General features: G+C 43.6%; 2 protein-coding genes and 1 pseudogene across 2 annotated transcripts; all 3 read left to right on the forward strand.

Annotated features, from left to right (window-relative positions):
• The first annotated feature begins 472 nt into the window (after positions 1-472).
• Positions 473-3,601, forward strand: LOC123114452 (receptor-like protein EIX2). Its single transcript, XM_044535937.1, has one exon. The coding sequence runs from the start codon at positions 497-499 to the stop codon at positions 3,428-3,430; it is 2,934 nt and encodes a 977-aa protein (XP_044391872.1). The 5' UTR covers positions 473-496; the 3' UTR covers positions 3,431-3,601.
• Positions 3,602-6,806: 3,205 nt separating this feature from the next.
• LOC123114454 (receptor-like protein EIX2) lies at positions 6,807-9,889 on the forward strand. The gene is made up of 2 exons (XM_044535940.1): positions 6,807-8,066; positions 8,123-9,889. The coding sequence occupies exons 1-2, from the start codon at positions 6,811-6,813 to the stop codon at positions 9,780-9,782; spliced, it is 2,916 nt and encodes a 971-aa protein (XP_044391875.1). The 5' UTR covers positions 6,807-6,810; the 3' UTR covers positions 9,783-9,889.
• Positions 9,890-12,751: 2,862 nt separating this feature from the next.
• Positions 12,752-17,229, forward strand: LOC123117871 (receptor-like protein EIX2; annotated as a pseudogene).
• Positions 17,230-17,829: the final 600 nt, after the last annotated feature.

Here is a 17,829-nt window from a genome sequence, read left to right on the forward strand (position 1 = left end):
AGGATCAAAAGATGAAGTTATTAACATTAGAGTGTCATGATATTCTTATATGAAATATCATAACTTTCTACTAACATGCGCATACAAAAATTAATGCTCAAAGATGCATATTAGAGATCATATCAATATTTAATATGTTATTATCTGTATGCACACAAGGGGAGCATGTCGTTGTTGTGCGCATTAATGTCTGAAGAAAGAAGAGAGGAAACTCTGTGAACACGGACAGCATATGGTCAAGAAATAATGGCCAGCACCGTACCTTTTCACACGTACAAATTTCTTCTCCGGTTGGCAGGTCAGCATTGTAGATATTTCATTCAACGATGTCACACTCTCGAGATTTCGCTATATTTTGGCGAGAAAATGTATATATATATATATATATATATATATATATATATATATATATATATATATATATATATATATCATATCATATCATGGCATGTGTATCCTACAGCAAGAAAAACATAGAACCACAGAAAGAGCCCCAATGGAGAAACGTCTACTCTCCAACATCTACATAGTAATTATATATGCTCTTCTCTGGTTCACCCGATGCAAGAGCTTTGTTGAGTTATCATCATCCTCTGCCAATCCAAACGATACGGGCACTGGCTGTATTCCCGGTGAGAGGTCCGCGCTTGTTGGCTTCAAAGCAGGCCTCTTGGACCCTGAAAACCTCCTTTCATCGTGGAAAGCTGAAGATTGCTGCAGATGGAAGGGTGTCCACTGCAGCAGCAGAAACGGCCATGTTGTCAAGCTCGATCTCCCAGGTCGTGGTTGTGACCCCAACCTCTATGTGCGGACGCAAGTGCTAGGAGGCACCATTAGCTCCTCACTACTTGGTCTACAACGTCTACATTATCTCAACCTCAGCTGCAATGGATTCTATGGCATGCAAATACCTGAGTTCATGGGTTCTCTCCACAAGTTGAGGTATCTCGATCTATCGGGGCTAACCTTCACTGGAAGGATACCACCACAGCTGGGTAATCTCTCCAACTTACAATACTTAAATCTCGCTTCTTACACATACTCCAATGATATCACCTGGTTGTTACAACTAACTTCCCTTGAGCACCTGGACCTGAGCTACGTGAACCTCAGCACAATCGTCCACTGGCTTCCGGTGGTGAACATGCTTCCATCTCTGAAATTTCTTGGTCTTAGTAGTTGCGATCTTAGAACTAACCTTGGTTCACTTCAGATTTCAAATCTGACTTCTCTTGAAACACTTGACCTTTCTGGCAATAGCTTCCATAGACGTATCACACCTAACTGGTTTTGGGGTTTGACTAGCCTTAAGTACCTAGATATCTCAGGGAATGGTTTCTTTGGACAATTTCCGGAGGACGTAGGTAATATGACCTCCATAGTAAAGCTTGTTCTATCACGGAACAACCTTCTAGGCATGATACCATCGAACCTGAAGAACCTATGTCGCTTGGAAGTATTCGATGTACAGGAAAACAACATCAATGGAGACATAACAGAATTCTTCCTCCGCTTGCCTAGTTGTTCATTGAATAAGTTGACTCACTTGTATCTACCTTCCAGCAATTTGACAGGAAGACTACCAACCAAACTAGAACCGTTAAGCAATCTGATCAGCCTTGATCTCAGTCATAACAAGCTCACTGGTCCTATGCCACTGTGGATAGGAGAGCTGGCAAAGCTAACCGAACTAGACCTGAGCTACAATAACCTAGATGGTTTCGTACATGAAGGTCATTTCTCAGGCCTAGAAAGTTTGGAGAGTTTGTGGTTGTCTAATAATTCTATAATGTTCGCAGTGAATTCGACATGGGTTCCTCCTTCAAATCTAACGAATATCGAACTTCGGTCATGCTTTCTCGGGCCTAAATTCCCATCATGGCTTAGATGGCTAACACGTCTAGACAATCTTGATATCTCAAACACAAGCATATCTGACATGATGCCGGATTGGTTTTGGATAACGGCTTCCACTGTTAAAGCTCTAAATATGCAACATAACAAAATTAGCGGTTATTTACCTTTTACAATGAATTTTACAAGAGTAGTTGCAATTGATCTTAGTTCTAATCTTTTCAGTGGCCAAATACCTAAGCTTCCCATTCATTTGACTGAGTTGTATCTTAGTAGAAATAATTTAGATGGGCCACTACCATTAGACTTTGGAGCACCGAAATTAAGAACACTTATTCTATTTGACAACTCCATCCCTGGCGCCATACCCTCTTCCTTGTGCACAATGCAATTACTACTTCTGTTGGATATCTCCAAAAATAAGCTAACTGGACCATTTCCTGACTGTTCTGCTAATAGATCCACAATAAATGGCACAGGTATTCGTAATCTAAGCCTCAGAAACAACCACCTCTCGGGTGAATTTCCTTCATTTCTCGAACACTGCCCACAACTTGTCTTTCTTGATCTTGCACACAACCATTTTTTTGGAACTTTGCCAACATGGATTCCTGAGAAATTGCCATATTTGGCTTTCTTACGGCTGCGGTCGAATATGTTTTATGGTCACATTCCAGAGGAGCTAACAGAGCTAGTTAATCTTCAGTATTTGGACCTTGCCTACAATAATATAACGGGGATCATACCAAAATCTATTGTTAACTTCAAAGGGATGACTGCTGCGAGTGATCATTTTGACGATGATTATACATTTCAAGCTGCTTTCAACTTCGGTCATGGATGGACAGATGGCTACACATACCAAGAATTGTCAATTCATTATAATGACTTGGTCACCTATACAGAGAATTTTACTGTAGTCACAAAGGATCAAGAGAGATTATATACAGGAGAGATCATATATATGGTGAATCTTGATTTATCATGTAATAATCTTATTGGAGATATTCCCGAAGAAATTAGCACTCTTGTCGAACTGAAGAACCTGAACTTATCGTGGAACACCTTCAGCGGAAAAATTCCTGCGAATATTGGCGCCTTGGCGCAAGTGGAGTCACTCGACCTATCACACAATGAGTTGTCCGGTGGAATCCCTGCCAGCTTATCAACTCTCACATCATTAAGTCGCTTGAACATGTCCTATAATAACCTGACCGGAGAGGTACCATCTGGAGATCAACTGCAAACACTTGAAGATCCAGAATATATTTATATTGGCAACCCAGGCCTCTGCGGTCCTCCTCTCTCACAGAAATGTTCACAACCCGAGTCAATTCCAGCTACTCCAGAACACCATGATGATTTAAACGATGTGGCATCATTTTTCATCGCTATGGGTTCTGGATATGTTATGGGTCTCTGGGTAGTCTTCTGTACCTTCTTATGCAAGAGGAAATGGAGAGTTAAGTGGTACCACGTCTGCGACGGTTTGTATGACCGGGTCTATGTGCAAGTGGCAGTTACATGGACTTCTTGGACAAGGAAAAAATGCGCAGAAGCTGAGAGCGATCACTAGCTCACGCTGGTTTTCCTTTTGCTATCACGTAGAGTGTGGGGATTTTACCATGTATCAATGTATTTATAGTATCGTACTATACTACTATTGTTTCATAAATATGTATTTGAGGATTATGCCTTAGAATAAGGTTTGGGTATGTAAAGCTGATGTGTAATGAATAATGCCAGGGGCAGCACTTGATCCCCTGTTCCGGGTGTGGGACGGAGGGAGTATATATATATGTCTTTGCCGTATCTCTGAATCCAACCCATATCTCTGGTGTCTGTTCAGATAGGAGTAGAACTAGGATTTCTGAGAGACAGAATTTAGTATGTGAAAGAGTGTCAACCCCAAGGTAAATTATTTCACTCGATGCGCTATACTAGGTGGGTGCTGACACTAAGAAACATTGTACAGTTTTCAGACTTGTTCACACAAACTAATTTTACTGAAATAATGCAGAGTCACCATGTTTGTTCAGATAGATAGGACTAGGATTACTCTCAGAGAGAATATAGTTTGTGCAAGAGTGTCAAACACAATTGATATTACAGGGTAGGGTTTTATTCTTTCAGCTGGACTGCTTAATTTCTGCAGACAACCCGTATGACCGACAGACTAGACGCTCTGCGCTGCGCTTGTTTCAAAGAATGCACTAGAAAAAGAGGAACAAGTAAGCGTACTGGTTGATTGGTTACCCGGGGTACTTGCCGTTGCATCAGGTCCATAGCTTGAAAAACGTTCTTATATTGTGGGACAGAGGGAGTAACTGATTTCTGGTCGTGGTGGTGGCGACAGGCAAAGAAGGCAGGGTGGTGCCTGCAGGACCGCGGTGTGTTGCCTGACGGCGAGTACGTGCACCGTCGGCACACCCTCCCCGTCGCCGTTGCCGCCTTGTCTTCATCCATCGTGAGCGCCACCGGAGTCCCCCTTTTTTTTCTCGATTTCTCATTTTCTTTCGGACGAAATAGATAGTAATCTTGCTGTTTTGGGTCAGTCCTCGATGCTTTCTGGCAGGCACGTGTTATGTATGACTATCAATGGTTTTCCCTTTAACCCCTCGAAAAAAAACTTAGTTCTCAAAAAAAAAATCAATGGTTTTCCCTCTTCTCATAAAAAAAAAAGTCAATGGTTTTCACTTTCTGTTTCCGAATACCTCTAAAAAAAACTTTCAGTTTCAGATATAGTAGTACAGTCGCAAGTACAGACTAACTTGGCTGAATGAGCCACAATTAAGTTTGTGCAAAGAGTCAAACACAATTAAGTTACAGCATGATAGGATTTATTATGTCGATTGGACAGTTTGATTTCTTCAAACAAACAAGATCACTTACACGGTGTTTGATTTAATGTACAGAGTCACAGACTAGACACCCAGAGCACTGCGTTTGTTACAGAGGACTAGGGGAGGCACTGGCAGAAGAGGGACAGGTAAGCAATGTGCTGAGTTGGAGAGTGGACAAGTGATATTACAATGATAAGATTTCTCACGGCCAAAATGTAGTCTGCAGTGGACAAGTGATATTACAATGTACTCCCTGCGTCCCATTTTATTACTCCCTCTGATCCAAATTAAATGATGCAGCTTGTCATTTAATTTGGATCGTAAGGAGTATGTTGATTCTTTCTCTCGATGCACTATACTTGACTCGGTGTGATTTCTTCACCTGACAAACAGTGTGCGAGTTCAGACTTCTTCCGACGAACTAATTTGCCATATCTCTGAATCCAACACATTAGGTCTGTTCAGATAGGACTAGGATTTATGAGAGACAGAATTTAGTACTCCCTCTGTTCACTTTTGTAAGGCCTTGATGACATTTCAGACAGGGTGCAAAGTAGCTCATTTTCAATTATCTGAAATGACTTATAAAAAGAATGAGGGGGAGAAGAATCCCTTTCGCTCGCGTCACTCCCGGGGGGGCTCGGGCGGTAACCTAGCCGCCGCCACGCCCGCTCCTCTTTCCTCCTTCGCTCCTCCCGTCGCTGTCGGGGGATGCCGGCGGGCAAAGCCTGCTAGGCGGACGGCAGCGGCTGGGGCCCCTCGTCGCGCGCCGCGGGGCTTCGGGCCCCGGTCGAAGGCCCGCATCTGGCGGCGGCCGCGTCTCGTCGACGCGAGCAAGCCGGGGCAGCGGCTAGGTTAAAGGATAGGATTTTTATTATGTTGATTTTGGTTTGTTTAATTTCATCAGACAATCCATATGACTGGCAGGGTGTTTGCTCTACTGTACATAGTGACAGAATCAAGCATACTACTACTTGGGTGCGACGTAGGAGAGGTGGAAGCTGGGGGCGTCAGGGTCCTCAGCACCGCAGCAGTCGTAGAACCTGGTCATGTACGGCGTGCCGCCCTCCTTGACCTCCTAGCAAGGTTTTGGTTATCGAATGAGGCAATTTTACCGAGAGGGGCGGGTAAATGTGGTTACCACGGTTACCGAGAAATACCAAGAAATACCGAGAATATTTCGAGCGAATTTTATAGTTGAATTTTGAATTCAAATAAGTGAACGAATGAATATTCGAACCAGAGACCTCTCAAAACAGGAATTAGGTTGCTACCAACATGCCAGAACTAACTCTCATGGCATTAATTAGATCCTACGTACTTTTACTGTAAATCGAGTGTTTAAATTCAAAAATTTCAATAAACTGGTATTTTTTGCTCGGTATGGCGATTTACCCAGGGGCACGGAAATATGCGGTAACCATGGGAAATCTTGAAATTTCAACCGGTAACCAAAACCTTGCCTCCTAGTACCTGCCGTCCGGTTTCATTCCTTGTTCGGGCTGCAAGTGAGTGAGTGAATGACAGTTCATCAATCAACGTGGGTTTGTCGTTGTAAATAGCAGCTTGCTGAAATTCAGAATCGAAGTGGTACATTGCGCACATGCCATGGAAATTGCATGCTTGACTGATTGTGTACATCCATCGCAATCGCAAGCACTGAACCGCAAAAGAAATGGTGATTTTCTGGTGACCTCATTCGTTCTGCACAAATAATTGGAGAGGATATGATCTGCATCACTCACCTTGAGGTATGTATGTGGTTCTGATGCTTTCATTCACTTCCCACAAGATATGGCCGGGACGCCCTGCCGTATACGTCAACGTGAAAGCAACCTTGATGCCTGGAATTCCAAGTCATCATACCCGGGTCGTCGTTTGCTGTGCACCTCATTCAGTCAGCAGTCTGAACATGGATGGAATTCCGTCTAGAATGGACGGCAGTATCATTTTCACCTGTAGAAATTTCTCCTCTAAGCTGTCCTCAAATTTATGACACTTCGAGATTTTCCTTTGTTTTCAGGAGAAAATGTAACGTATATTGTAGAATAATATCCACTGTATATAACAAACAAATGGCGTGTGTATGCTACAGCAAGAAGAGCGTAGATCCATGGAAAAGGCACCGATGGACAAGCTCCTACTCTCCAAAATCCACATAGTGCTACTAGGTGCCCTTCTCTTGCTCATCAAAGGAAAGGGCTTTGTAGAGTCATCCTCATCATCTTCCCATCCAAACGACACGGCCACCGGCTGTATCGCCGATGAGAGGTCTGCGCTCACTGGCTTCAAAGCAGGCCTCTTGGACCCTGGAAACCTCCTTTCATCATGGAAGGGCGATGACTGCTGCAAATGGGAGGGCGTTATTTGCAGCAGCAGAAACAGCCATGTCGTCGAGCTCGACCTCTGGGGCTTTGGTTGTGACGACTTCCCCAGAGATGTGAGATGGAAGGTGCTAGGAGGAAACATTAGCTCCTCGGTGCTTGGCCTGCGACATCTACAGTATCTCGACCTCAGTTGCAATGGGTTCTATGGGGTGCAAGTACCTGAGTTCCTGGGTTCTCTCCACAAGTTGATGTACATCGACCTGTGGTACTCAAGCTTCATTGGAAGGATACCGCCGCAGCTGGGTAATCTCTCCAACTTACAGTACTTAAGTCTCGCCTATGGTGCTGGCACATACTCCAAGGATATCACCTGGTTGTCAAAGTTAACTTCCCTTGAGTACCTGGACCTGAGCGGCACAAACCTCAGTACAATTGTTCACTGGCTTCCGGTTGTGGCCATGCTTCCATCTCTGAACGTTCTTTCTCTTAGAAGTTGCGATCTTAGAACTAGCCCTGCTTCACTTCCACTTTCAAACCTGACATCTCTTGAAACACTTGACCTTTACTACAATAGCTTCCCTAGACACATCACACCCAACTGGTTTTGGGGTTTAACTAGCCTCAAGTATCTAGATATTGGAGGCAATGGTTTCTATGGCCAACTTCCGGACGAGATAGGTAATCTGACCTACATAGTAGAGCTTGATTTAGGATCAAATTACCTTGTGGGCATGATACCATCAAACCTGAAGAACCTATGTAGCTTGGAAAAATTTGATGTAAGTAACAACAGCATGAGTGGAAGCATAACAGAGTTCTTCCTACGCTTGCCTAGTTGCTCATGGAATAAGTTGAAATACATGCATCAACCTTCCAACAATGTGACAAGAATCCCACCAACCAAATTAGAACCCTTAAGCAATCTGAGGTACCTTTTTATCGGTAGTAATAACCTTTCTGGTCATGTGCCACTATTGATAGGAAAGTTCACAAAGTTAATTAAATTGGACCTGAGCGACAATAAACTGGAAGGCTTCATACATTTTTTTTAGAAAAGGGGTATTACCCCGGCCTCTGCATCCGAAAGATGCATACGGCCTATAATAATCTATCAGGACTAGAAAGCTTGGAGTATTTGTGGTTGTCTAATAATTACTTAACCCTCACAATGAATTCCACATGGGTTCCTCCTTCAAATCTAACAAATATTGCACTTCGGTCATGCCTTCTCGGGCCTAAATTTCCATTGTGGCTAAGATGGCTAACACGTCTAGACAATCTTGATATCTCAAACACAAGCATATCTGACACGGTGCCGGATTGGTTTTGGACGATGGCTTCCACAGTGAAAACTCTAAACATGCGACATAACAATATTAGTGGCTATTTACCATCTACAATGGAATTTATGAGAGCAACTGCAATTGATCTCAGTTCTAACCAGTTCAATGGTCCAATACCTAAGCTTCCCATTAATCTGACGGATTTGTATCTTAGTGGAAATAATTTAGTTGGGCCATTACCATTAGACTTCGGAGCACCGAGGCTTGTAACACTCATTCTATTTGACAACTCCATCTCTGGCTCCATTCCCTCTTCGTTGTGCAAACTGAGATCACTACTTCTGTTGGACATGTCCAAAAATAAGCTAACCGGAACAATGCCTGATTGCTCTACATCCAAAAAAAACATGAATAGTCTTAATATTCTTAATCTAAGCCTCGGAAACAACAACCTCTCGGGTGGATTCCCCTCATTTCTCCAATACTGCCAAAAACTCATTTTTCTTGATCTTTCACACAACCATTTCTTTGGGACTTTGCCAACATGGATTCAGGAGAAATTGCCATATTTGGCTTTCTTACGGCTGCGATCAAATATGTTTTATGGTCACATTCCAGAGGAGCTTACAAAGCTAGTTAATCTTCAGCATTTGGATCTTGCCTACAATAACTTAACAGGGAGCATAGCAAAATCTATTGTTTACTGCAAAGGGATGATAGCAACAAGAGATGATTATAATTATGCAGTTTATAGTGCTCTCGGTTATGGATGGTCAATGGGCCTGAATGATTTCACCTATACCGAGAATGTCATGGTAGTCACAAAGGGTCAAGAGAGATTATATACAGGAGAGATCATGTATATGGTGAATCTTGATTTGTCCTGTAATAACATTAGTGGTGACATTCCAGAAGAAATAGGCACTCTTGTCGAATTGAAGAACCTGAATTTATCATGGAACACATTCAGTGGAAAAATTCCAGAGAACATTGGTGCCTTGGTGCAAGTTGAGTCACTCGACCTATCCAACAATGAGTTGTCTGGTAAAATCCCTCCAAGCTTATCAGCTCTTATGTCATTAAGTTGGTTGAACCTGTCCTATAACAACCTGACGGGAGAGGTACCATCTGGAGATCAACTTCAAACACTCAAGGATCCAGAATATATTTACATTGGTAACTCAGGCCTTTGTGGACCTCCTCTCTCAAAGAATTGTTCACAACCCAAGCCGATTACAGCTACTCGAGAACACCATGACGACGTAACCGATGTGGTTTCATTTTTCTTTGCTATGGGTTCTGGATACGTAATGGGCATCTGGGTAGTCTTCTGCATCTTCTTGTTCAAGAGGAAATGGAGAGTTAATTGGTACTCGGTCTGCGACAGCTTGTATGATTGGGTCTATGTACGAGTGGCCGTTACCTGGGCTTCTTGGACAAGAGAAAAAACTGCAGAAGCCAAGACGGATCGCTAGATCACTCTGGTTCTCCGTTTGGTACTAAGCAGAGTGTGGGGATTTTACCATGTATCAATGTTGTGTAAGTATTGTACTAGTACAGTTCAAAGATACATGTTTGAAGATTGTGCCGTGTAAACTAAGGTTTGGGTATGTAAAGTTGATATCTAATGAAAATAGTGCCAGGGGCAGCAACAAATTCCCTGTTTCGGGTGTGTGTGTGCGTGTCAAGGCCTGAATTAACTGGTGTTGAGCAATTCATCAGGTGTGTTCAGACAGGAGTAGGATTTATGACAGCCAGAGTTTATGACAGGGTAGGATTTTACTACGTCGACTCTATGCTTGTTCACTCGAGAAACACTTCACAGGTTTCATACTTCGGACAAACCAATTCGGCTGGATGCAAACATGTCATGTCTGTTCAGCTAGGCATATAGTTACCCAGACATAATCAAGTTTGTGCAAATGTCGAACACAATTACATAAGTGATAGATACTCCCTATGTCCTCAATGTCAAAAATGGTCTTACATTTTGGGACGGGAGGGAGTACTATATTTACGATATTATCACTATGTTCCCATGTATCATTTGAGTGTGCGGATTTTCCCATGTATCAATGTTGTTAAAGTATTGTACTTTTGTGGATTGTGCTGTAGACTAGGGTTTCGATATGTAAAGTTGATTTGTATTACTAATGCCAGGGGTCGCACTAAGTCCCCTGTTCTGGGTGTGTGTGTTAAACTGTCAATGGCTGAATTAACGGGTTCCCAAAGTTATAAGTTGAACACCCGTGCACACACAAAGCTATAACGGGCTTCAGACATTTACCGGAGAAATATTATAGTACTTGCCTCATCTCATTCTAAGCTCTGAATCAAATAGAACTAGAATTTCTGACGGCCAGAATTTAGTGTGTGCAAATTCTAAGCTCTGAATCAGATAGCACTAGATTTCCTGACGGCCAGAATTTAGTCTGTGCAAAGGGTGTCAAACAAAAGAGGAAAGGATTTATTTACCTTTAGGTCGACACACTATACTGCACTAGAGAAACATATTATTGTACAGGTTTCAGACTTCTTGCAAAATTAACTGAACGCAAATGCAGCTTGTCTGTTCAGGTAGGATTGCTCAAAGCCAGGATTTTATTCTGAACCCTGATATTACAGGGTGTCGAACACAAGTAATATTAGAGGATAGGATTTTATTCTGAACCCTGATTTCTACACACACAATCCAGATGACTGACAGAGTTCAAACTTTCTTTTCAGTTTTCGCACAGGCGGAACACCGCTTTTGTTTCAGAGGAGACGACCATGACACTGGACTTGTAGACCCATCACAGGCAGAAGAATTGATCTGCATCACTCAACTTGATGCTTTCACTTGCTGCGTTCAGACATAATTTATTCACAAGAGAAACAAACAATGCTCGGGATTCACAAGTTTTCAGACAAACCAATTTTGCCTTGTCGTGTACAGTGCCGTGCGCGGGCCGGGGGGGAAACGACGCATCTGGAAGGCGCTTTCGGTGACACCTTACCATCCATTTGAGTCAAATGATGCCTCAATCGCCTGGAATTCCAAGTCATCAGATCAAAGTCGTCGTCCCATGTTCAGACGTTTCCACACAAACCAATTTCGCCTCTTCGGGTACTGTGCGGTGCACGGGAAGAACCGACGAGCGCGAGAACGACGGAATTGGCAACGTGCTTTCCATCCATTTGAGTCAATTCATGCCTCAATCGTTTGGAGTCAAGTCATCATTCCTGGACTCGTTACTCTTTTCTGTCAATATGCTTGGATACTCTGAAAATTTAGAAGACACCAACTATTTTAGTATGCGGCCAAGCTTTTCTAATTTGAACCCCCTCCCAACACACACACAAATTGTATCGATAATATGAAATTATATTATTATGGTTGCCATTAATCATATTTTATTAGTAAAGGACATAAAAATTTCTATTTAAATATGCATATGAAAAGTACTGGTCAAACATGCATATGGGAGATCATATCAACGTCATAGTTAGGAATTACCCCCAACCAACAAGCCACAACGGCCGAACTTACAGGCGTACAACGCAAGAATTGATCTGAATCACTCAATTTGATGCTTTCACTTTCTGCGTCCAGACACAAGTCGCTCAGAGGAGAAACAAATAATGCTCAGGGTTCAGACATGCCGCGTCCAGACACAATTTATTCACCAGAGAAAAAAATAATGCCAAGGGTTCAGACGCTTTCACACAAGTAAATTTTGCCTTTGTTGGTACGGTGCGGTGCATGGGAAGAATAGAAGGGGACAAAAACGACGCATCTGGCAAGGCACTTTTGGTGACACCTTACCATCATTTTGAGTCAATTAATTGATGTCTCGGTGGTTTGGAATTCCAAGTCGTCGTTCCTATGATCACTAGTCGGTACTAATATGCAGACCAAATATATACTTGCATAATCTGAAAAACTAAAAGATACAAACTCTGTTACTGTGCAGTCAAGCTTTTCTAAATGTGACTATATACTAATACGCACAGAAAAATTAGATTGACAAGATGAAACATATAATAGCAAGTTTGTCATGAATATAGAATGTAAAAACTTCTACTTAAATATCTATAAAAAATAGCGATCTAATATGCATATTGGAGGCCATATCAACGGGACTCTACGAACGGAAGAAGCATGTTGTTGCGTCCATTACTTCCATCAATCAGTACTCCAAGAAAAAGAAAGGCAACTTGCTGACCATGTGAACAGAATACGATCTAGAACGGCCACCAGTGTCCTTTTCACCGGTTCAAATTTCTTCTCCAGGGGTAGTCACATTTCTGTCAGGTCAGTGTCGCAGGAATCTCAGCTATACTATGCTTAAAGTTTCTCATTTATTTTCAAGAGAAAACGAGATATATACCATGGGATAATCTACACTATATATATCATGACACGGAGTTTGCATCCTATAGCAAAAAGAACATAGATCCATTGAAAAAGCACCAATGGACAAGGTTCTACTCTCCATCCACATAGTGATATTTGGTGCACTTCTCTTGTTCAGCAGAGGCAAGAGCTTTGTACAGTCATCATCATCTTCTCACACACATCCAAACCATACGGTCACAAGCTGTAATGCTAGTGAGAGGTCTGCACTTCTCGGCTTCAAAGCAGGCCTCTCGGACCCTGCATACCTCCTTTCATCATGGAAGGGTGATGAGTGTTGCAAATGGAAGGGCGTCCACTGCAGCACTAGAAACAGCCATGTCGTCAAGCTCGATCTCCCGGGCCATGGTTGTGACCCCAACAGCGATGCGTGGACGCAAGTGCTAGGAGGCAACATCAGCTCCTCTTTGCTTGGTCTACGACATCTACAGTATCTTGATCTTAGCTGCAATGGGTTCTATGGGGTGCAAGTGCCGGAGTTCTTGGGTTCTCTCCACAAGTTGAGATATGTCGACCTATCGAGTTTAAGCTTCATAGGAAGGATACCACCGCAGCTGGGTAATCTCTCCAACTTACAATACTTAAATCTCAACTCAGAATATTTCAATGCCATATACTCTATGGATATCACCTGGTTGTCACAGTTAACTTCCCTTGTGCACCTGGACCTGAGCGGCACGAACCTCAGTACAATTGTTCACTGGCTTCCGGTGGTGAACATGCTTCCATCTCTCAAAGTTCTTCATCTTATCAATTGCAATCTTAGAACTAGCTCTGCTTCATTTCAGCTTTCAAATCTGACTTCTCTCGAAACTCTTGACCTTTCCGCCAATGGCTTCCATACACACATCGCACGCAACTGGTTTTGGGATTTGACTAGCCTCAAGTATCTATATGTCTCATCGAATGGTTTCTATGGCCAATTTCCGGACGAGATTGGTAATATGACATCGATGGTAAAGCTTGATTTATCATCGAATAACCTTGTTGGCATGATACCGTCAAACCTGAAGAACATATGTAGTTTGGAAGAGTTCTTTGTACATGAAACCAACATCAATGGAAGTATAACAAAATTCTTCCAGCGTTTGCCTAGTTGTTCATGGAATAAGTTGACATACTTGTCTCTAGCTTCCAGCAACTTGACAGGGAGATTACCAACCAAACTAGAACCCTTAAACAATTTGATCTACCTTGATATCAGTCGTAACAAGCTCATTGGTCCTATGCCACTCTGGATAGGAGAGCTCACAAAGCTAACTTACCTAGACCTGGGCTACAACAACTTGGATGGTTTCATACATGAAGGTCATTTATCAGGACTAGAAAGCTTGGAGTATCTGTGGCTCTCTGATAATTCCTTAACCCTCACAGTGAATTCGACATGGGTTCCTCCTTCAAGTCTAACAAATATTGAACTTCAGTCATGCCTTCTCGGGCCTAAATTTCCACCATGGCTTCGATGGCTAACAAGTCTAGACAATCTTGATATCTCAAACACAAGCATATCCGACACGGTTCCAGATTGGTTTTGGATAACGGCTTCTACATTGTACACTCTAAAAATGGGACATAACAAAATTAGTGGTTCTCTTCCATCTACAATAGAATTTATGGGAGCAACTGCAATTGATCTTGGTTCTAACCAGTTCAATGGCACAATACCTAAGCTTCCCATTAGTCTAAGTGACTTGAATCTTAGTAGAAATAAATTAGATGGACCACTACCACTAGATTTTGGAACGCCGAATCTAATGAAACTAGTTTTATTTGATAACTCCATATCTGGCACCATTCCCTCTTCATTTTGCAAGATGAGATCACTAATACTATTGGATATCTCCGGAAATAAGCTAAATGGACCAATTCCTGATTGCTCTGCTAATACATCCACAACAAACATGACCAGTATGAGTATTCTTAACCTAAGCTTAAGAAACAACAATCTCTCCGGTGAATTTCCTTCATTTCTCCAACACTGCCAAGAACTCGTCTTTCTTGATCTTCCACACAACCATTTCGTTGGAACTTTGCCAACATGGATTCGGGAGAAATTGCCACGGTTGGCTTTCTTACGACTACGATCGAACATGTTCTGTGGTCACATTCCAGAGGAGCTGATGAAGCTAGTCAAGCTTCAGTATTTGGACCTTGCCTACAATAATATAACTGGTAGCATACCAAAATCTATTGTTAACTGCAAAGGGATGATAGAAACAAGAGATAATTATGATGATGGTGGTGACGCATTACATCATGCTTTTGGCTTCAATGATGAATGGGAACATGGCCCTAATGAATTGGTCACCTATACCGAGAATTTCACGGTTGTCACAAAGGGTCAAGAGAGAGATTATATACAGGAGAGGTCATATACATGGTGAACCTTGATTTATCATGTAATAATCTTATTGGTGATATTCCCAAAGATATCAGCGCTCTTGTCAAATTGAAGAGCCTGAACCTATCATGGAACATCTTCAGTGGAAAAATTCCGGAAAATATTGGCGCCTTGGCGCAAGTGGAGTCACTCGACCTATCATACAATGAGTTGTCTGGTGAAATCCCTCCAAGCTTATCGGCTCTTACGTCATTAAGTCGGTTGAACCTGTCCTACAACAACCTGACAGGAGAGGTAACATCCGGTAATCAACTGCAAACGCTTGAGGACCCTGAGTATATTTATATTGGCAACCCGGGCCTCTGCGGTCCTTGTCTGCCACAGAAATGTTCACAGCCGAAGCCGATTCAAGCTACTCGAGAACACCATGAAGATTTGAATGATGTGGCATCGGTTTTCATCGCTATGGGTTCTGGATATGTAATGGGTATCTGGGTGGTCTTCTGCACCTTCCTGTTCAAGAGGAAATGGACAGTTTATTGGTACTCGGTTTGCGACAGCTTGTATGACCGGGTCTATGTGCAAGTGGTTCTAACCTGGGCTTCCTGGACAAGAGAAAAAGGCGCAGAAGCTGAGACCAATCATTAGCTCGCTTTGGTTCTCTCCATTTGCTATCATTTGAGTGTGCGGATTTTACCATGTATCAATGTTGTTACAGTATTGTACTCATACACATATTTGTGGATTGTGTTGTAGACTAGGGTTTGGATATATGTAAAGTTGATTTGTAATTAATAATGCCAGGGGCCACACCAAGACCCCTGTTCCGGGTGTGTGTTTGTCAATGACTGAATTAACCGGGTGTCCAAAGTTATAAGTTGAACACCCGTGCACACACAAAGCAAGACTCGATTCTTCCCCTCGATACACTATACTGGGCGCCGGTGCAGTTTCTTCGCTAGAGAAACTATATTGGGCGCAGATGCAGTTTCTGTAGAAAATATAGGATGGATGAATATTGTGTTGTTGTATGTTGTATTGATCTAACCCTCGTAGGGGTATATATAGAAGTACAATAGGGGGAGAGACTTGGAGTACAATGCAAGACATTGTTTAAACCTATCTTATCTCTAGTTACGCTTATCTCTACACAATTATATTTCTAACATCCCCCCTCAGTCGTAGCGGGAGTGAAGCGGACGATTGCGACTGAATTTGAAGTCTTGTGATTCTGTCTTCTTCTCCGATGCACCATCATCAACTGCGTCTCTGATGGCTGATGGGTCGGCACCTAGGGCGGTGACTGCGTCCCCTTCTGGTGCCTTCCCTGTCTTCTCCTCTATTCCCTCCCGCAGTCACAGCAGGAGTATCGTGACGCATGTGACGAAGCGGACGCTGTTGACTGGAGTTGTTGCCGATGAGTTGCTGCAGACGTAGTCATTAATGTCGAGGTAGTCGTGGTCGATGGTGTAGTCGTCGTGGATGATGAAGCCGCATAAAGCCGGAGGCGCAAAAAAATGCGCTATGACGGAGCTGCAGACATGGACGATGCACCTTGCGGATGTCAGAGGGTGCCGTCGGCGATGAGTCCATCGGTTTTGCCAAGACCAAAGAAAGCCCATCGAGCACACATCGGTTTTGCCAGAACCGTGTGGCCGTGTAGGGTCGTCACTGTAGTGACGCCGTGTCGATGCAGTCGTGACGTCGTGAATGACACGGTCGATGCCGTCGTCGTGACGCGGTCATTGCCGTCGTCAAGGTCGCGTCTTGCAGAAAAGTCTGTCAGAGACGCTAGGTGTCCATCTTGTGGACGAGGCGGCGGCAGTGTGTTGACGATGATGGTGACGAAGACTACGTTGATGAAGACCTTGGCGATGAAGTGTCGACGATGCAGCGGCATGTAGACGATGATGTGTCGCTTGTCGATGCCGTGTCGTGCTGAAGAAGCATGTTGGCGTAGTCGTACAGCCGTTCAGGGTCGTGGAATATTGATGCAGATCGCTCGGTGTAGATCGATGTGTCGGCCTGGTGTAGACGGCATGATGGCGCACGAGTGGTCGTCAGGTTGATGGAGTCAGGAGTCGACTTGGTGGAGACCGCGTCCGTGCGCGTGCCTTGAAGTCGAAAACCTGCTGGCCCTCTCGGTGTCCGGCGCCGCGAGCCTGCTCGATGAAGATGTCGACGTGCGGCTAGGTGCTGTTTGTCGTCGGCCAGATCAGATCGCGATGATGATTGTTCCCACCCGCGCATGGATCGCAGAGACCCGCATGGCGTTGCCTTTCGATCGTTGCAGAAGGCCCGTGGCTGAAGACTGAAGTCCAAGGCTCCATCCAGTGCACGTACGCATGGGCGTCTTGGTGAGTTTCTTCATAAATTGCTGCTGCCGGTCCAAGCGAATTTCCTCCGTTTTGCATGATTTCAGTGACTTCCATGCAATCACCTTCTACACATATCTTGTTGCATCCAGTTTCACTTGCGAGGAGAAGTCCATCTCTTAAGCCTCGTGCTTCCGCCGTAGCCGCTTCTTCAACAAAAGGAATATTGCTGCAAGATGCCGCCACAAATAAACCGGAGTGGTCTCGAAGTATAGCACCTGTAGCGCCAGTGCCACTGTCAATGTCGAAACTCGCGTCCACATTCAGCTTGATTGTGCCCTCTGGTGGTTTCTCCCAGCCATGTCTCCTAATTCTGTTGTGCTTGAATTTCGCTCTTGAGTAATTTTTTGCGAGTGCCGATATTGCTTGCGCCGATCTGGTTGGCTCGTACAGTTGCTCGCCGTGTG

This window comes from Triticum aestivum, chromosome 5B, assembly GCF_018294505.1.
Source record: "Triticum aestivum cultivar Chinese Spring chromosome 5B, IWGSC CS RefSeq v2.1, whole genome shotgun sequence".
Taxonomy (NCBI): domain Eukaryota; kingdom Viridiplantae; phylum Streptophyta; class Magnoliopsida; order Poales; family Poaceae; genus Triticum; species Triticum aestivum.